Source organism: Eutrema salsugineum, unplaced genomic scaffold (assembly GCF_000478725.1).
Source record: "Eutrema salsugineum unplaced genomic scaffold, Eutsalg1_0 scaffold_14, whole genome shotgun sequence".
Taxonomy (NCBI): domain Eukaryota; kingdom Viridiplantae; phylum Streptophyta; class Magnoliopsida; order Brassicales; family Brassicaceae; genus Eutrema; species Eutrema salsugineum.
Window position 1 is genome coordinate 7,045,903 of NW_006256877.1, and position 21,241 is coordinate 7,067,143.

The window sequence follows — 21,241 nt, forward strand, 5'->3', positions numbered from 1 at the left end:
TTTGTTTTGGTCTAAAAACCTGAAACATTCGGAACATTAATTAGTAGATGTCTTTTTGATGGTTCTTATTCTTCAGAGACTTCCCAAAGACGAGCCCAAACACCGAGCTTGAAGCAAACAAAAGCATCTATTGACGCCTGAAGTATCTGATCAAGGCCAAGGTGTCAACACTCCAATCACTCTTGCTTATCTCCCGATCTAGCCTTACTCCTTGATAACCCATGCATGTCTCAACAATTTCCTCGAACGAACGACCTCTCAGACTATTACCTTCTGAATCTTGAACGTACTTCCTCACGTCAAGAAGCTCTCCGATCTCCAAATGATGTCTAGATCGATCTAGCTTTCTTGCATCTTGACTGTTCCAAACACCAACGAATGTTGTTTCTGCATCCGTGAGGAAACTCCGGAGGACATCGGGGACACGGTCGCAGTGAGTCAGCTGGATGATGATACAACGTTTCCCCACGCATAACTGGAGAGTATCCGCCAGAGGATTGTAACTCTCCGCCGGAGAATCGTAACTCTCCGTTGAAGAATCGGTGGCGTAACTATCGGTGTCCATTAGGGTGTGTTGGGAATGTCCTAAAATCAACCGTATTTCTCTAGTTGAAGTTGTAACGTCAAGGTTTGACAATTATATAATATTAGGTGGTTATAATGCTTTGCTAGAAACCGTTTATAATCTACGGGTTATGAATTTGTTGCTAATGTTATATGATCCTACAAGATCACATACCTAAGCAAACTAGATTGATCATATGTTGGGTTTAGAATAATACATGTTATATGAGATATGACATATACTTAAAATACATGAGTACTAAAAGGAATAATATATATATAACATATATTATATACATGCACATAAACAATTAAACATAAGTTACGTTACCGATTTTGTTATACAAGTTTGGCCTTTGGCCCATTAAGCATTAATATGCTAGGTCAACGTGATTTCATTATATAAGGATATAATGAGATGTTTAATTAAGGTAGTCTCTTACGTTAAAACCCAAAACATAATACAGAGACAAAAAGTTTTGTCAAGCATTGAGATTTGATCTCTGCGGCACTAGCATCCCGTCTTGATTTAGTTTGTGTGCGTGTGGATACCGGTAGAGACATGACGTTTAGAGTGTTATACAACTTTGTTTTTCTATTCATCTTTCCGCTGCAGGTATACTCTAAATCTGCTGACTTAGATTCAATTTAGTATTTGCTTGAGATCTTGGAAATTGAATTCATAATTAGTTTTATAAATCGTAATGGGAAAACGACTTATTTCCCCCCGCAAGTTTCATATAGTAACAGAACCCCCTCAAGTTTTAACCTCGTCCTATATCCTCCCCTCGGTAAATTTGTAAACCCGGATCCCCGCAATTGGAAAGTTTAATGCTTATATAGCTCTGGTTATTGATTTTACTGGTTTATGAGCTTAACAGTATACGAAACCGTGATTCTCGATTCCATATCGGTTTTGAAAACCCGAATAATCTGACCCCGATCTATAACCCGACCTATAACCCGACCCAACACAATTTATCTGTTCATTACAAATTTGAAAATCCCCAAATCAGTCGAGGAACCCTAAATCATATAATCTGGTCGCGAAAGAAGAAGAAAGAAGAAGACGATGATGAACAACGAACCTGGTGCTTCGAGTATCACATCAGGTGGTCGAGAAAGAAGAAGTTCGGGTGTGTCTAAAAGATGTTGGTGTGGGGAAGTAATCATCCCAAGAACATTGAAGTCTGATGCCAATCCGTACCGTAGATACTATCGGTGTGCATTTGCCGTAGAGAAAAAGGTTAGTGGCTATGGGTTTTCGTGTCAATGTGAAATGGTTTTAGGATATGTAAATTTTGATTATCATCGTTATCGGTTGTTGTAGCTGTCAAATGATAACCACATTTTCAAGTGGGTCAATGAGGCATTGTTGAATGAGATTGATGCATTGACAATAAGAACTGAAAAACTTGAACAAGTGGTGGCAGACATTACGAGTAGGTCTATGGAGGCAGAGAAGAAGATGTTTGAAGATCTCCAAATGAAGCTAGAGAAAGAGAATTTTGAAAGAGTGGAAGAAGTTATAGCTGAAGCTAAATCCGAGATGAAGAAAATGGCGTTACTTGTCTGTTTTGGATGCATGATTGTTGTTGGGTGTATCAAACTTGTAGGTTGATGCTTTGCTTGTAAGTAGTAAGCTTGTAGGAAGCTTGTAGGAAGCTTGTAGGTTGATGCTTGAAAGCTTTGTTAACTTTGTTGCTACATTTGAGTCATTGTTGCTATTTGAGCTTGTGATTTGTTATCACTTTGTATTTGTAATTTGAGACCCTTGTTATTTAGCAAGACCCTTGTTATTTGGCAAAAAAAGATTATCAATTTGTGTATTGTTATTTGAAAATTTGTCTCTCAAACCTGATTCAATATAACTAGAGCAACAATATAACTAAGCATCAATATAAGTAGATCATTACACCTAAAAGAGTACCAACTGAATTCGATGATCATTATACCTAAAAGAGCATCCATATGTCTGATCATTACACCATAACATAACTAGAATGCATTGCCGCTAACACAAGCTGAAAGAGGTTAAAAAAAACAGCCATACAATATATTGAAAACAGGTTCTAAACGCATCAAATACTTGAAAACAGGTTCTAAACACTTCTTCACTTTCAAAGCTGGGTGAGAACTCCTTGTGATGATTCCACTTGAGATGAGGATTCCACTTGAGATGAGGATTCCACTTGAGATGATGTTTCAGGTCCCTGAACCTGAGAAAATCAAATAACAATAAGCATTACCAAAAATTTCAAAGATGAAATGCATAACAAAGAAAGAAGAATGGTAATGTATTACCATAGCTGATGATTTCTTCTTCTTATTATGCAACTGAGAGTTGTGTCCTCCTTGTCCACAAATCCCACAATGCATAGTCCTCCTCTTCATCATCGGGTCTGCCTTCTTAGTGGGAGACTCATTCTTCCCTCTCTTCCTCTTTTTATCCTCCTTTGTAACCTTGTCTTTATCTTTCTTCCGACCAGGCATGTTTGGGATCTCAGGGTGAACTATCGGTGGGTCTTCTCCAACAGGCCAAAATTTAGAACCTCTCAATGGCACAATACCATCTGCATAGAGCCTCCTCCACTTATCGGTCCTAAACCAATGGCAAACATAATACTGAGCTTCAAATCCCCTGCGGATCATCACACTATCCGCATGCTCACATGGGATACTAGATATCTCCCATCTTCCGCAGTTACAAGTTCTGTTAGTCAAGTCCACTCGGTGAGTACATCCATCGATTGTAGCAGCAAATTGCATGTTAGTGGATGGTCTAACAAAGCATTCTGCAGCTTTGTCATGCAGCTCTGCTAAGTATTTCTTCACATATGGAGTACACAATCCATCGTAGTTCATGGCCTGGACATCCCTCTTGGCTATACGAACCATTGCAAGTTTGGCAATGGTCTCTAGCATAGGCACTAAGGCCTTATCCCTTGCTTTAACTGCATAGAAAAATGAAAAATACATGCCCCAAACATATATGATAGAGAAGGATTCAACATAAATCGAATATAAAGAAGGATTCGAATACATACCTATGGAGTTGTTAAATGATTCAACTGAATTGTTTTCCACATCCTCACAACAAGGTCCAAGTTTGTAGAATGCCCTGCACCATGTCTCTGGTTTTGTTTTCAGCAAATCTCGGTACAAAGCTTCATCATATAGCTCTATCTTCTGCAAATTCTGCCTAAATTCTTGCTCATTGTAGCTCCAAGCCAAGTGCCAAATCAAACCCTTCAACTCTGGATTCTTTGCATGTCGAGACTTCAAGTTCATGTAAATGTGTCTTGTACACATTCGATGCTCAATCCTTGGCAGGATTTGCTTAACAGCACTGATCAATCCCTGCAAAAACAAATCGCATTTGTAAGAATCTATACAGGCAAAAGTAAGCAAAATCTTACTACAAGTTGTACCTTTTGGCGATCAGAGATTAAAACATAACCATCTCCATCTTCTAGGACTAAATCATGCTTGATCTTACCAAAGAACCAACCCCAATTATCAGCATTGTCCTTCTGAACTACAGCCAATGCGACTGGGTAAATCCAATTGTCTGCATCTCGACCATTTGCAACAAACAACTCCCCTTTGTGGACAGTTTTTAAGAAACAACCATCCACTCCTATCATCGGCCTACAGTTTTCTTTCCATGATCTTCTGAGGTTCTCGAAACAGACATAGAAGCGTTGAAAGACATGTTTACCTTTTTCATTTATCACACAATCAACCTCCACGGAAGATCCATGATTTGATACTTCTATCTCTTTTGCATAATCCCGAAGACATGCAAACTGCTCCTCATACTCTCTTGCAATCCATCGCAGAGCTTTATTTCAGGCATGCTGGCATTGAGGCCTTGACACACATATCTTTCACTTCTCCATAACCAGCTGCTCAATCTTCATAGGCATGAAGTATTCTGGTTCTTCACGAATCTTGTCGACAAACAACCGAGTTATCACATGCACCTTGAACATCGTGCAAACTCCATTCGGAACACAACAATGAACAGACTCAAACTTCACAACCTCCCACATTGTATTGTTACCTGGTCGAGAGCAGTAGATGCGCCATGAACAGTTATCTCCCTTACACTCAAAGCCAAGCTTCTTCTTCTCATACCTGAACTGACTCAGATTGTAACCATTCTTCAAAACATAGTCCAGGACATCTTCCTTGAACGCAATACCACTGATGAACAGCTGTCCCAAGTACAAGTTTCCATTTCCTCTTCCCCAATCTTCACGCCTCCGAGCTTTCTGTCGAGTCGCATCTTCTCCATCCAGGTCTGGGTACACATTGTGCCTCATAGAAGGCTCATCTTCAAACGCAGCAATGGCTTCCTCGATGTTGAAGTCGTCACGCTCCCTACGATTTTCACCGTCAGAATCATAACCAGCTTGCCACTCCACTATCGACATTTGCAGAAGAAATCAAAGATTGAGGTGAATCGGGATTAGGGTTTGATTCGGGATAGAAGTTTGATTCGAGATTGGGGTTTGATTCGGATTTGAGATTTCAATTTAGGGTTTCCGATTTGAGGATTGGGGATTCTCGATTTAGGGTTCTTGAGGAATTAGGATTTGGGGAAAAATGATAGTTTAAACGTAATCGGGTTTAGGTCGGGTTTTTTGGTAAGGCTTACGGGTCAAATTTTGTAATTGGGTCAGGATTACGTGTCAATTTTTGGTTTAGACGTTTAATCGGATTTTAATTCGGTCAATCTTGGTTTTAACTGGTCAAAACAGTTTTTGGTAAACAGTAAACCAGCGTTAATCCGGGTATAGGTGTATATTAGTATTGAACTTTCGTTTTAGGGCTATATAAGTATTAAACTTTCCAATTGGGGGGATTCGGGTTTACAAGTTTACCGAGGGGAGGATATAGGACGAGGTTAAAACTTGAGGGGGTTCTGTTACTATATGAAACTTGCGGGGGGAGGGGAAATAAGTCGTTTTTCCAATCGTAATGAATCGGTATGAATTCCAACAGTAGTATCAGAGCAATTTGCTTAATACTAATTTTGAATCTAACATATATATGTGATATACATGTCAATTTAATTAGTTTGAACATGTTTAAATTTATGAAATTTAATGAAATATGTTTGTGTGAATATTGATTTGATTAAACTATGAGTTTTATGATTTTAAATAAATCAGTATGTTCGTTGAATCTTTGACATATAATAATTCTGATAGTTATAATTTGATTAGTAATTCCCAGAATTTATATGTTCGTGTGATAGTGCTTGTCATAATTGATATTTGTACAAAATCATTACTATCACAATCGGAGACATGCGTTTTTTTTGTCACTTAGTAACATGTGCATGCCATAGATATAAAGTTTGTGCATATATTGGATTTAAAAGTATGAACGTAGCACGTATTATGGTAATACATGATTGCTTGATTTTTAAATAAATAACATATATGCATCTTGTATATCGTGAGTGAATTCGTGTGGGTGTGATTCCTCATGCGTTCGACCTAGTACAAGAATTCTTACTTTGATACGAGTTCTAATTTTAAAATCTTTTTAGTTCAAGTTCTAATACGATTAAGGTTTTGAAATCTATTAAGATTATTAATAATAATTTATTATTTTAATTAGATTAAAATTAATTTAAATTATTTACAATCCAATAGAAATACATATATGATATATATATAGATACTTTATATTAGATAAACTTTAAATATAAACTAAATTGGATTAAAATTAATTCCTCAATAATCTCAAGTAATATGATGTCATCCAATCTTTCAACTATCAAGGTTTGTTTCGTTGTTTGATGGGCTTGCCAAGCAAGGCATTTACAACTACATAAGTGAGATAGATGGTAATGGTTACCATATGAAATAAGATTGGTTTACTTGACTAAGTTATCAAAACGGTTTTGGACTTAGAGGCATAGGTTGTATAAGACATAAGATGTCGTCTAACAACCAAGAGTTATATATGATATAATTAGCAAAGATGTTGCTTACCTAAATAACTAGACATTCGGGCGATGAGCCAAAGATCACTTGAATTTTAGTGAAATATGGATCTTGGATCATTATATTTATTTTGAGGAAAATTTTACTTTGAATATAATATGAATTTTCTTAATTATTGTATTTCTCAAATACCTGAACATCATATTAACATTTCCTATTCTTTTGATCCAGCTATGTCAAACCCTCACAGCTCATTTTCGCTGCGATCTGTCCTTGAGAAGGACAAGCTGAATGGATCGAACTTCCTCGAATGGTATCGAAACCTGAGAATTGTTCTCAAACAGGAGAAAAAAGAATATGTCCTGGAGAAGAGTCTTCCTCCTGAGAAACCTAAGTCCAATGCTCCACATGCAGAGAGGAATCATTATGAGAAGCATGCCAGTGATATGGTCGATGTGTGTTGTCTCATGTTGGCTACCATGAACTCAGACTTGCAGAAGCAATATGAGAACGTGGAATTGCCAATTGACATGATCACCAGCCTGAAAGGAATGTTTCAGGAGCAAGCACGAACTGAGAGATACCAGACGGTTAAAGCTCTCATTGACTGTAAGCTGCCAAAAGACAGTCCAGTTAGCCCACATGTCATTAAGATGATAGGTTATATTGATAACTTGGCAAAGTTGGACTGTCCTATCAGCCAAGAGTTGGCCACTGACCTCATCCTTCAGTCACTGCCGTCAAGTTATGATCAGTTTGTTATGAACTACACAACATGCATAATTTGACCAAGACTCTGACTGAGCTGCATGGAATGCTCAGATCTGCTGAACCAAACATCAAGAAGGGCACCTCTCACGTCCTTATGGTACAAGGGGGTAAAAAGTTTAAGAAACTTGGTAAGAACAAAGGAAATGGTAAGACAAGCCGGATTGAGAATCCAAGCAAGTCAGACCCTGCTCCAAAGATCAAGCCTGGTCCTTTTGGTGAAGATAAGTGCCATTACTGTAATGGTTCTGGACATTGGAAGAGAAATTGCAAGAAATACTTGGAAGATCTGAAAAAGAAGAAGAAGACTTTTGAGACTTCTTCTCCAGGTTTTTATGTTATAGAAGTAAATGTTGCTACTTCTAGTTCTACCTCTTGGGTATTGGATACCGGTTGTGGTGCTCATATTTGTGTTAATATGCAGGGCCTAAGCAACAATAGAACTTTGGAGAAAGGATAAGTGGACCTGCGAGTTGGAAATGGAGCAAGAGTTGCTGCATTAGCTGTAGGAACATTTAATTTGTCTTTGCCTTCAGGCATGGTTTTAGAACTTAAAAACTGCTACTATGTACCTGCTATAAGCAGAAATATTATTTCTATTTCTTGTTTGGATTTGGAAGGATTTCATTTTTCGATTAAAGACAAGTGTTGTTTATTTGATCGTGGTGATATTTTGTATGGTAGCGGTCCATTAGAGAATGGGCTTTATGTTTTGAACCAAAGTATGTCTGTCTATAACATTAGTACCAAGAGATTTAAGTCAAATGACTCAAATCCAACTTTTCTTTGGCATTGTCGTTTGGGCCACATAAATGAGAAACGCATTCAAAAGCTTCATAGTGATGGACTTTTGAAATCATCTGATTTTGAATCTTATGAAAGATGTGAATCTTGTTTGTTGGGAAAAATGACTAAAGCTCCTTTTACTGGACACAGCGAAAGGACTAACGATTTGTTGGGCCTTATACATACCGATGTATGTGGACCAATGAGTATAAATGCCAGAGGAAACTATCAGTACTTCATCACATTTACTGATGATTTCAGTAGATATGGTTATGTTTATTTAATGAAGCATAAGTCTGAATCTTTTGAAAGTTCAAAGAATTTCAGAATGAAGTACAAAACCAACTTGGCAAAAGAATCAAAGCCCTTCAATCAGATCGAGGAGGCGAATACTTAAGCCAAACTTTTATTGATCATCTGAGAGAATGTGGAATTGTTTCACAGCTCACTCCTCCAGGAACGCCACAATGATCGAGGAGGCGAATACTTAAGCCAAACGCTTATGTCAAACGTTTGATTACCGATAAGCCTGGACCCAAATCTGATAAATGCTACTTCGTTCGTTATCCCAAAGAAACCAAATGTTATTACTTTTACAACCCTACAGAGAACAAAGTGTTTGTTCCTCGAAACTGTGTCTTTTTAGAGAGAGAATTTCTTTCTAAGAGAAATTGTGGGAGTAAAGTACAACTCGAAGAAGTTCGAGAAACACAGGAGGTTGGTGCAACTTCTGAGGAAGAGCATCAATTATATTTACGAAGAGTCGTAGAGTCTACACCTGTGGAACCTGAGGTACGTAGGTCTGAGAGGACTCGTCACGAACCTAATAGATATGGGGTTTGGGTGACAGATGATCATGATCTATTGATTATAGAGAGTGATGAACCTACGTCTTTCGAAGAAGCAATGATGGGCCCTGATTCTGAAAAATGGCTTCAAGCCACAAAATCCGAAATGAGATCCATGTCAGAAAACAAAGTATGGACTTTGGTGGATTTACCTGATGGTGCTAAAGCCATTGAGTGTAAATGGGTTTTCAAGAAGAAAACAGACATGGATGGTAATATATTGATATACAAAGCTAGATTGGTTGCTAAAGGTTACAAACAAATTCATGGTATAGACTATGATGAGACCTATTCTCTAGTCGCAATGCTTAGATCCATTCGGATTCTCCTAGCAACTGCTGCTTATTATAATTATGAGATATGGCAAATGGATGTGAAAACAGCTTTCCTTAATGGAAATCTCGAAGAGGATGTGTACATGACACAACCTGAAGGTTTCACAGTTCCTGAGACTGCTAGGAAGGTATGCAAGCTTCAACGTTCCATTTATGGATTGAAGCAAGCATCTCGGAGTTGGAATCTTCATTTTAATGAGGCAATCAAAGAGTTAGATTTTGTTAGAAACGAAGAAGAACCGTGCGTTTACAAGAAGACTAGTGGGAGCGCAGTTGCATTTTTAGTTTTGTATGTAGATGACATACTTCTCATTGGAAATGACATTCCTTTGCTTCAGTCTGTCAAGACTTGGCTAAGTAGTTGTTTCTCAATGAAAGACATGGGAGAAGCTGCCTATATTCTTGGAATACGAATCTATAGAGATAGATTAAACAAGATTATTGGACTATGTCAAGATACTCATATAGATAAGATTTTGCATAGGTTCAGTATGCATGATTCCAAGAAAGATTTTCTACCAATGTCTCATGGCATTACTCTCAGCAAGACTTAGTGTCCTTCGACACATGATGAGCGAGAGCGCATGAGTAGAATCTTATATGCTTCTGCTATAGGATCTATTATATATGCTATGCTCTGTACTCGTCCAGATGTTGCATGTGCTTTAAGCATGACGAGTAGATACCAATCTGATCTCGGTGAAAGTCATTGGACAGCAGTCAAGAACATTCTTAAGTATTTAAGAAGTACTAAAGATAAATTCTTGATTTATGGAGGAAGTGATGAGCTTGTTGTGAGTGGTTATACTGATGCTAGTTTCCAGACATATAAAGATGATTTTCGATCGCAATCTGGATTCATCTTTTGTCTTAATGGAGGAGCGGTGAGTTGGAAAAGTTCCAAGCAAAGCACCGTAGCAGACTCTACAACCGAAGCTGAATACATCGCTGCTTCTGAAGCAGCAAAGGAGGCTGTTTGGATTAGGAAGTTTATTACTGAACTAGGTGTGGTTCCTAGCATATCTGGTCCGGTGGATCTCTAGTGTGGCAATAATGGAGCCATCGCACAGGCGAAAGAACCTAGATCACACCAGAAATCCAAACATATAGAAAGACGATATCATCTCAATGGTGATATTGTTGATAGAGGAGATGTGAAGATTAGCAGAGTCTCAACGGATGCAAATGTTGCTGATCCTTTGATGAAGCCTCTTCCCCGGCCTAAGTATGAGAGCCATACAGCTGCTATAGGCATTAGCTTCATAAAGATGTAATCTTATTTTTAGTGGAAGATTTTCTATTATGATATGATATTCATGTTTACATACATTTGATTTTATTTTCAAATTAATGAAATTAGTTTCAGTATTATTTTATTATTAGATAATTAAATAATAGTCTCAAAATAATTTATTGTCATTTTTATAGATCATCAAGTAAGTGACTTGATCATGAAACTCTATAAGTGGAAGATGACTTAAATTATTGAGGTCCCTAGTCAAGATTATTAAAATGGGACGTTAGTAACTAAGAATGACTAGTATGTGAGGTGACTGATGACTAAGTTTCGTGAAGTCATTAATATGTTGTATTAAAGTCAATCACATAGATATGTGTTAGAGAACGCAGTATTTGACTGACCCGCTATGAGAAATCTACAAGATTGTTATATGAATGTCATAAGAGTTTTTCATCACAACTATAGAGTGTAGTCCTTTAACCTGAGTTCGTCATGATTTCTTATACATGGACTGGTTCGCTTTGACTCTGTCAAACGGGAGCCGTAAAAGGTGATTATAAAGACAGTGATTGGGCGCATTATGAATTATGTAAGAAACAGGGATGGAACAAGATGGAATTTGTCCCTCTCATATAACGAGAGATAATTATCTCCGGGCCTATCGAAGATTTAATACTGAGAAATGCATGGCCGTGCTCAAACGAGGTGGATGTCAGTCGTTTGCTTGATCAGTATGAATCGGAGTTCGATAAACATGATCTAGCTTAATAAGGATGACACAGTTTCTTGCCTTATGCTCAGATCGAGATATAGAGACAAAAAGGATTATAGGAATAGATGATTCCAGTACAAGTGGGAGATTGTTGGGAATGTCCTAAAATCATCCGTACTTCTCTAGTTGAAGTTGTAACGTCAAGGTTTGACAATTGTATGATATTAGGTGGTTATAATGCTTTGCTAGAAACCGCTTTTAATCTACGGATTATGAATTTGTTGCTAATGTTATACGATACTTCAGGGTCACACACCTAAGCAAACTAGATCGATCATATGTTGGGTTTAGAATAATACATGTTATAATTGTTACGTTACTGACTTTGTTATACGAGTTTGGCCTTTGGCCCATTAAGCATTAATATGCTAGGTCAACGTGGCTTCATTATATAAGGATATAATGAGATGTTTAATTAAGACAACCTCTTACATTAAAACCCTAAACATAATATAGAGACAAAATGTTTTGTCAAGCATTGAGATATGATCTCTACGGTACTAGCATCCCGTCTTGATCTAGTTTGTGTGCGTGTGGATACCGGTAGAGGCACGACGTTTGGAGTGCTATACAACCTTGTTTTTCTATTCATCTTTCCGCTGCATGTATACTCTTAATCTGATGACCTAGATTCAATTTAGTATTTGCTTGAGATCTTGGAACTTAAATTCATAATTAGTTTTATGAATCGTTATAAACCAGTATAAATTCCAACAGGTTGTTGGTGGAGTAATGTTCTGTATGTGTCCACTAGACGCCAACTCCAACGTGAGAGTGTGAGAAGATCGTCGATGACGGTTGTAGAAGGTATCTCGGATCCATCGCCTGATGATGGAGGGAGTCGAGGTTACGGTGACGATCAAATATTCTCCAAAGAAATCGACACAGTATTTTTGGTGAGTAGTGTAACTTGCGAGGGTTCTGATCGTTGGAACCATTGAAGAAGAGAGAAAAAAAATCGGTGCTCTTTAGTGTCGTACTGATCAGAGGAAATTCTCACTGTTAGATCTTTGTGAAATGATATGCATGTAAATTTGAACGGTTTAAGATGCATGCAGGCGCAGGGCTAGCATGTAGGACAATTATCACCGTTTGATCTTTTGTCAAATGCATGCATGTAAATTTGGACGGTTAAAATGCATGTAGACGCAGGGCTAGCCAGCCTAGCCTTTCGCATCGTAGAGGCAGTAAAAATCAGATGAGCTTTTAACTTTTCTCAGTGTCTTTATTGGAAAAGTTCATTCTGTTTTATTCTTCTTCTTTTGTTGGGATTTGTTAGCATTTTATTTTAGTCAATACTCTGCGGATTATTCTGTTAAAGAGCCAATGACTAGAGATGTCAAACGGGTCAATCTGCGTTTAAGTAGCTCAACCTAATGTGGGTTTAATTTTTTTTCGGGTCTAACGGGCTGACCCATCATAAGCTGTGGTCCCAAATTGATATGTCCAAGTCCGACCCGCCTATATTCTACGGTTTTACGGGCTGGCCCGCGGGTTCATACTTTTTTCTTCATCTTAAAGTTCTTATGACATTTAAACTTATAGAACCAGAAAATCTGCAAGAAGAGAATAAAGTTTTGCTCGTAACTGAATCAGAATATGCATAAAAAACAAGAGTTAATTAGGTGAAAATTCTAGTTGGACATCAAAATTAGGAAAGAAGGAAAAACAGTGATTGGAGGGAACGAAACGTTTTGAATAGGTGTAGTATTACAAAAATAAACCGCTGCCAGTTTCTCTCCCCGTAAAGCAAGCTAGGTTTGATGTAATAAAATAATTATAAATTGTGGAGATAATATCAGTGAAATATGTAGCGGTTATAGGTCTGCACATAGGTCGCTGTGAACCACTCGTTTTTACCTCTTCCGACGCGTCATTAATTACCGTATCTGGAAGATATTCTGATGTATGTGACACACACATATATGCATGTATGTGCATGTATTAGGGTTTTTTACCCCCTATATAATAAGGTATCATCCATCCACTTCATTTGTGCTACCAAGAAAGTAAACCAGAGAAAGAAAAAGATAAAATTGTCGTGTAGTTTGAAAAGGCAGAAACACAGTAACTGTTGATGAGGTTAAAGGTAAGTAAAGAATTACTCACGGAACTTCAATTTATTCCTTTTGTAGTATACCCTATCAACCTCATATGCTATAAATGGTTAACACGTTTAATGCGCCATAAATGCTAGTGCTGGAATGTTTGAAACATAAATTTGATAGTAAATCCAACATATATAGTAGATGTATATAGATCTAAGTAACTAATATGTGGATTTATGGTGCAGATGGTAGGAAAACTTGTTATGCTGATTCAAGGAGTTTGGGAGAAGACTGCTGCGGAGACATGGAGCTTCCGAGTTGAAAACAGTGGAGAGCACTACGACATCATGGTGCAGGAGAACGAAAGCTTCGACAGTCTGATGAACAGTGTTCGCGTTCAGTTGGCGGTCGATGGTCAGACCGATGTGAGCTTAACATATCAGTTCCCAGACTGGATGCTGGTCCCAAGCGGTCCAGTGACGCCCCCTGTTGACATAACCTGCAACACCGACATCGAGGTCTTCATGGCGGTGAGGATGGAAGTTGCTGAGTTACCGATGTTTGTGACGGTGGGAAATGAGGCTGTTAATCTCTACAAGTTCCAGAAGCGAGCTAACTTTGATGTTGGAGGTCATTCCAGAACTGTACCCCAGGTGGCGCCGGAGATTCAGTTTGGAAGCCTTGATTACCGCCGTAAGTGTCAGTAAATTTATAGGCGCAAATTTTTTTGGGTATGTCGAGTAAAGTATATACTGGTGTTTTGCAGATGTGTTGTCAAGGGAGTGGATTGCCTGTAGCCAGAGTGTGTTGGAGGAAATTTGTACTGCCGAGGAGCTGGAGATTGTGAAGAAGTCAGCTGCCGAAGCCCAGGAACAACTGGCCCGTGCGGGATAACCCAAGTGGCTGAAGCGCAAGTGTCTGCAGGTTTGAGCAACGTACCAAACACAAACCAACCAGCGAGCGAAGGCACAATAAGGTTAGCCGATGACGAAGACGTCGAGACAAGACCTGAATGCTTTAATGATGCAATGGCGAAATTGGCGCTAATGACCCCAGTGAAAGGTGACGGTTTTTTTGTTTTGTTGTTAGCAAAAAGTTTACAATAAGTTCAAGAATGAGAATGTGAAATGGTTTTAATTTTTGTTGCAGCTACTGCGGTTTGTACGCCTGGGTATCTGACGCCAACAACACTGCGGTTCAGTGGAAGCAAAGAGAAAGGGAAGGAGACATATAAGAGCTGGAAGAGTGGTTCGACACTTGGCCTGACTTTAGCGTGTCCTTCCTCGAGGGACAGTGAAGACATGACGGAGGAAGCCGAAGATGAAGACTTCGTTGAAGAACAACTGTTCGTAGGTAAAGTTACAGATCTATGGTATATAAGTATTTGTTTGTTAACATCTGCGATAACGAGATATTTGTGGGTGTAGCGCGAAACATAAGTTATAGTCCATGGTCATATATGTAGACATAGTGAAGCGAGTTAAGGGTGAGCATCTGTGCACGGTTGACGAGAGGGGTAAATTCCAAAAACATGCAACTTCAAACGTGATAGGGGACATGATGCGGGCCAGATACGCATGTCGAGGTGCAGGACCCAAGCCGAGTGAAGTGCGAGAAACCATGAGAGCAGAGCATGACGTTCCTATATCGTATTGGAAGGTAAGATTTGTTTTACATGATATAGTTTATGTTAGCGAAGTAAATAAGAGTTAGGCCATAAATAATTTAGAATCAGGCATGGCGATCTCGACAGGTGGCGATGGATTACGCTAAAGGAACGAACGGTGGGTCGTACAAGCTATTGCCGTTGTATCTGCAACAATTGGTGATCGCAAACCCTGGATCGTTGATAAGTCTAGAGACCTGTATGGAAGAAGGAGTCGGGCAACGATTCAAATATTTGTTCTATGCCATAAGAGCTTGTGTGGAGGGGTTCAAGTATATGCGGAAGGTGATTGTCATCGACGGAACACATCTGAAAGGAATTACGCAGGTTGTTTGCTAACTGCGAGTGCCCAAGATGGGAACTATCAAATATACCCATTGGCCTTCGCAGTAGTTGATGGCGAGAATGACAATGCTTGGACGTGGTTCTTCAACAACCTGCTGAACATCGTTCCAGATGGAGATGATGTAGTTTTCGTGTCAGATAGGCATAATTCTATTTATGCCGCGCTTACTAAGGTTAGTCGTTATTTTAAGATGTCGTTGTTATAAATATGTAGATATGTTACATTTAATTGTATAGGTGTAACATTATATGTAACTGTGTTATGCAGGTGTATCCAAGATCACGACATGGGGTGTGTGTCGTCCATCTGCAGCGGAATGTTCATGCAATATTCAAGAAGAGGCACCTCGGGTATCTCATTTCAAAAGCCGCGAGGGCTTATCATGTGGCCGATTTCAACAGACATTTCAACAAAATCATTGCAATTGACAGAGAATGTGCAGAGTACCTCGCCGGAGTGGGGTTTGAGCAATGGACACGTTCGCATTTCACCGGTGTTAGGTACAATGTAATGACCAGTAATATTGCTGAATCCTTGAACGCTGCACTGGCGGAAGCCCGTGGGTATCCCATTGTACCCCTTCTGGAGCACATACGGGGAACATTGATGAAATGGTTCGTCAAAAGGAGAAAAGCTGCAAAGAATGAAACAAACAGCCTAACGAAAAGGGTGCAAGGGATTGTGGCTGTGAATTTTGAGATGGGAACCGGTTATGCGGTCAACCGTATCAATGAAAGTGAGTTTGAAGTGACGGACAAAGGAGGTTTTACTTTCCGTGTGGATCTGTGCAAGAGGGCGTGCAGTTGCTGCGAATACCAACTACTATCTATCCCCTGTTCTCATACAGTTACCGCAGCAATCCGATCGAATACCAGCGTTGATAAGCTGGTTGGGGCTGAGCTAACAACTTCATTCTGGCGGATGGCTTACTCTGGAAGCATTTATCCGGTGACCGACTATCAATCTCCTGGTGAAGATGGAGATCCTATTGGTAGGTTTAGTCTCATGCCACCAGCAACAAGGCGCCCCCCAGGTCGCCCTCGCAAGCAAAGGATTTTCTCGCGTGGAGAGTTCAGGGTAAGTAAATAGTTGCCGCGTTATAAAATATGTTATCCTATATATTGACAGTTATCGGTCAAGTTAGTTTTTATAACTAATTTTCATGGTTCCTAAGTTTGTAGGGAAGAGCTGCGAGGCGACTTACGATATGTGGTCGGTGTGGAGGCCAGGGCCACAACCGAACCACCTGTAAGAACCCTATATGAGATCAAGGAGGGAGGCAAGGACTGTTAGTTGAAAAAATCTTTTGTTGGTGAGCCGATGGAAGGGCCGGCCAAATTTTCAAGATGTGGTGTTTGTGAAATAGTATTACTAAGTCCCTTCAAAGACAATATCGACAATGATAGCTGTCTCGGAATTGTCCTTGCCTAAGTATGTTTAATATCTGTTAATGTACTTTCATAAATCTTGAAGTTGTAAGCACCGAACTCGGTTTATGTACTTCTTTCCTTTGCTATGGTAATGTGAAATATTTAAGTAAGAATCTAAATTTCAAATGGAATTCAGATCTAATTAATCCAAGGTGCTGTTAAATCACAAACAAGAATAACAGATGATGGTGTAAGGGTACACTGTTTTGAATAACTAAGATAACGATCGGCAAAATGAATTATTCCACTACTGCAATAAGTAGCGAATATAAATATTTTTACAGTGTAAAAACGTAAGTAATAATGTCATCATCTGTGGCATGAATCTCTGGTGTAACACGAACCTCCAAATATATGTGGTATATATACGACCACGAGTAAAGCTATGATTTTACCTTATAGCTTAGGCAGACCGATTCCGATATCTCGAAAAGTGTGAGCGAAACAGTAATGTTTGTAAAACGAGCAATAATGTCTGATATTAAGGAAGTCTAACAGTGTTATTACAGCGTTACTACGAAAATTAGACATATGGCGTTCAACACGTGCATACAATGACAGCTAACCAAAGCAAATGAGAAGAAGGAGAACTATCAAAAGAAACATAGAGTGCCAATAACTCAATTAGGTCCGAACTCTTCGTAGAACAGAACATCTAACTTATATGCCTCGGTACAAATAACCTCAGGGGTAATGGTCCGGCAATAGTCCAAACCACCAGATGCATGGGCTTGCATTAAATAGAGGGCTGTCACCGCAGAATCCGAATTGATCTCATTTTGGGGAATTCCGGCAGCTCTAACCAGCGTGAATGGCTTCTCATCACGTAATGCCTTTGAGGTAGAAACCCTAAGCAGGTAAGGGAACATGTTGGCAAGCGGTGTGAACTCCTTCTTCAAAGCACTATCGGATCGGAGAGATGCATTGCAATCGAGGACGAGGATGGAAGCAGATGATAGATCGACACAAACACCAACCCAATGGCGCTGGTCGAAATTAAAAGGGAAATACATATATTCCGGCAGAGAACGCATGGGATTTTCTGGCTGGAAGTACGACATTAGACTTGGCTGGAGTTTGAATTTGGACCGATCTTTCACAGCAGTCTTTGTGAACTTGGTGTAGTGAGACTTAATTAGGACAGGAAAGATCGTGTTGAAGAACTCAATCTTCATGTAGTTCGCCGGGTACAGCTGTGGCCCAGTCATGTGGCGCAAATAGTACATTAACCCATCAACAACCTGTAAGCAATTAATGTTACAACCGGCGTGGGATGTGAAATAACCGAAAAGATAACAAATTTGGTTTATGTCTACGGATGACTGACACTGTTAATGAAAATTGTATAGTCAGATTACCGTAGAGTGCAAAACCCGAACTCTCTCACCGATGTCGATAACATCAGAGGTACTGACAGATGCACCTTCATACAGACCCGTGAGTTGACTATGTAAAAAAACAAATAGGAAGTTACCAAATTTATTATATGTCTAAGCATGTCAGAAACTGTTAATGAATAATGTATAGTTAGATTACCGATCTTTCATAAGTTTTGCTTTCAACTCAACGAACTTCTCCCCGTAATTGACCTTAGGGTCACATGGCATTGTGAAAACCATTTTCCTCACAGAGGAACAATTCACGCCGCGATGATAGTCCTTGTAATTTGTGATTCACGTATACTTGAGTCTTTTGCTTTTCCGTGGTGGTTCTTCTTCATGGGCTACTTCTTTTTCGTTAAGGTAATCAGGCTCCTCCTCAGAATCTGGAACTCCTGAATTTTTTTTACCGTCTTGAGTTAATCCAAGCGAAAATGAAGGAGACACGGATAGAAGCAAATCCATCTGGGAAACAATGGCGAGAATCAATCCTAGTCAAGGATCATGAAGAGCAAATAAAATCAGAAACATACCGCCTTTGTGGATCCAGATCCATTAAGAACGGCAGTGGACAATGTGGGTGCAGAAGGTTCACTGGATTCAGCAGCACTCTATCCAAAATAGAAGAAGCAAAATTGTATTATACCTAAACAATAAAATAACGTCTAACTAATACGGTACCTGATATAACTAACCGTATCGTGCGAATTTAGTTCTGATGACATCGGCATCCCCGCAGGTAATAAAGAGTTTGCCCACAAAGGATTGGTCTGAGAGAATAAGGGGGGATTAGTTTGGGTCCCACCAGTAAATGGATTGTGTGAGTCCGCGAATGAATTCTTCATCACTTATTGCTAAGGAAGGTGAAAGCACAAGCTTTGCGGTGATTAACAAGTGAGAGCACGAGCAAATACGATTAAGGAAAGAAGTGAAATTGAGCAAATGACGTGGCGTGATCAAGAAGCGTATATCGTGCAGAGGAAGACAATATCTGTTGAAGGCAAGAAAATATCTGATATTGGAAGGAAGAGATTGTAAGGGGATTAGGTGTACACAGTATAAAAAGGGGATGATGGGAAGAGGTCTAGACACACGAAACAGAAAGAAAAGGAGAGAGTCCAAAAGGATTTCTGTGTGAGCAATTTGTATCACTGAAACTTGAGAGATAGTGAGTTTTTGAGTTGTGTAAGAATCGATCAGTGTCGGGTCAAGAGTTTGACTGCGAGTTAATCTGATCAAACAAGTCTGTAGAAGATTGTTTGAGAGATTCTTAATAAAGTTCAAAGCATTTTGATTTGCATTCTTAAAGCTTTGCCAAAGTCTATATGATATGTTCATAATTTGCATCATTTAGGTTGCATAATTCATTCTAAATCATGTTTTACTCCATGCATTTTAGGTCCTTGGGGTTTGTTTTAGAACTTAGGAGATGCATTAGGTCCCAATGAGTCTTTGCATGTTTTGAGTGTTCATCAGGTGCATTTGGAGCTGAAAATATGAATCCAGGAGGTGGAATGGTGATCAAAGCTTGAAAAGTGGCAAAAATTGGGTCTATGGAGGTTATCGGCCATTCTTGCTGGCCAGGAAGGTTTGGGCTACCATTTTCACGTACCGCGGGTGGACTTTGTCGACCAAAACACGTACCGCGAGTGAAGTGTATCGGCCAAAATCTCCGGGTGCGAACATGTCTCAGATATCGCTTGTCCGGGGAACCTTCCGATCCGATTCAGATGGCTGGTGATTCATAGAAGTTGGAGAGCATTGGATCACGGTCTCATAGCAAGTGGAATCGTGGAATTTGGACGCGTGAGCAGAGAGTTAAGCTCGTCGGAAGGAACCCCAATCTCGCAGGTATTCCGGACCGAGCAGATCAGTTCTGAAGGATGCGAAGGACGGTGCACTTCCAGGCCGATTCAGTTTCCGGGTCCTTCATGAGAATCAGAGACAATTGAGTCGTCTTTCCAGAACGTCCAAGAGCATTCAATTCGGATCTATGATCAGGAAGATACGGTCTCCGGAACGGACACATGTCTAGACGCCTCTCTCTGGTCGTGTACATGCACTACAAAGATGTGCCCTCCAGGAAGCCTTACACTTCCCAAGAACCGAAGCTTCCTTCACTAAAGTTGGAGATAAATGAGTCCTCTGTCTTCTGCAACCGAAATCATTCAATTCGGACAAGTCTCCAGGAAGTTACACTCTCAGGAATGCGAGATGGTCCAGACAGCCCAGAATGACTAAATTAAACATGCCGCGATGGAATGCCACGGTCCACACTTGGCCGTGGCAACTTTTGTGCAACCTCGGCCAATGACACAATCTTCATGCCACGGTCTACACTTGACCGTGGCAAACATACACTTGGCTGAGAAGAACTTTGCAACCATTCGGCGATTGACACGACCTAGATGCCACGGTGTGAGGCTTGACCGTGGCAACTCCTGCAAACCTTCGGCGATTGGCACGAGCTGAATGCCACGGTCTGGGACTTGACCGTGGCAAATGAACAATTGGCTGGAGACAACTTTTACACAGCTTCGGTTTTTGGCACGATTTCAATGCCACGGTCTGAGACTTGACCGTGGCAAACAAATACTTAGCTGGGAAGGATTTCACATACATGCGGGTTTTGACACGATCTGAATGCCACGGTCTAGGAGCTTGACCGTGGCAACCTTTACACATCTTCGGTGTTTGACACGGTGACTTGCCACGGGTTCCAGACGAAGCTTGATCAGACCGTGGCATCAAAAGGAACCAAGAACACAAGTGAAGACTTTGACACGGTCAGGATTGCCACGGTCACACCAAGAACACACCAGACCGTGGCAAACCCATCTTTGCCCACCAAGGCCGGGTCAGTACCCGGTTTGTTTCGGGTTGACCCGGTTCGCCCAAGCCTCCTTTATAAGGTTTTTCGACCTAATTTGTAGAGAACCTTGAATCTACTTTTAGTTTTCTTTCCCCTCTGGTGAAAACCTACTTAATACACTTTGTTTTAGAGAGCTTAAGATCGATTTTGAAGTTTCTTTTTATCCTGTTCCATCATTTCTTATCATCAAATCAAACTTCTAATCATGATTAACAACACATCTT

General features: G+C 39.9%; 1 protein-coding gene and 1 pseudogene across 1 annotated transcript; one reads left to right on the forward strand and one right to left on the reverse strand.

Moving 5' to 3' along the window:
* Positions 1 to 65: 65 nt before the first annotated feature.
* Positions 66 to 12,214, reverse strand: LOC18022739 (annotated as a pseudogene).
* Positions 1,640 to 2,225, forward strand: LOC112088505 (uncharacterized protein At4g04775-like). The gene is made up of 3 exons (XM_024158800.1): positions 1,640 to 1,810; positions 1,895 to 2,134; positions 2,181 to 2,225. Exons 1-3 carry the CDS (start codon positions 1,640 to 1,642, stop codon positions 2,223 to 2,225), a joined length of 456 nt encoding a protein of 151 aa, XP_024014568.1.
* Positions 12,215 to 21,241: the final 9,027 nt, after the last annotated feature.

What these genes read in the sequence shown, in the direction of transcription:
- LOC112088505 (XM_024158800.1), top strand. Translation starts at nt 1,640, where the DNA reads ATGAACAACGAACCTGGTGCTTCGAGTATCACATCAGGTGGTCGAGAA. An exon ending in CATTTGCCGTAGAGAAAAAG is followed by an intron (nt 1,811 to 1,894) that starts GTTAGTGGCTAT and finishes CGGTTGTTGTAG; the next exon opens with CTGTCAAATGATAACCACAT. An exon ending in TGAAGAAAATGGCGTTACTT is followed by an intron (nt 2,135 to 2,180) that starts GTCTGTTTTGGA and finishes TCAAACTTGTAG; the next exon opens with GTTGATGCTTTGCTTGTAAG.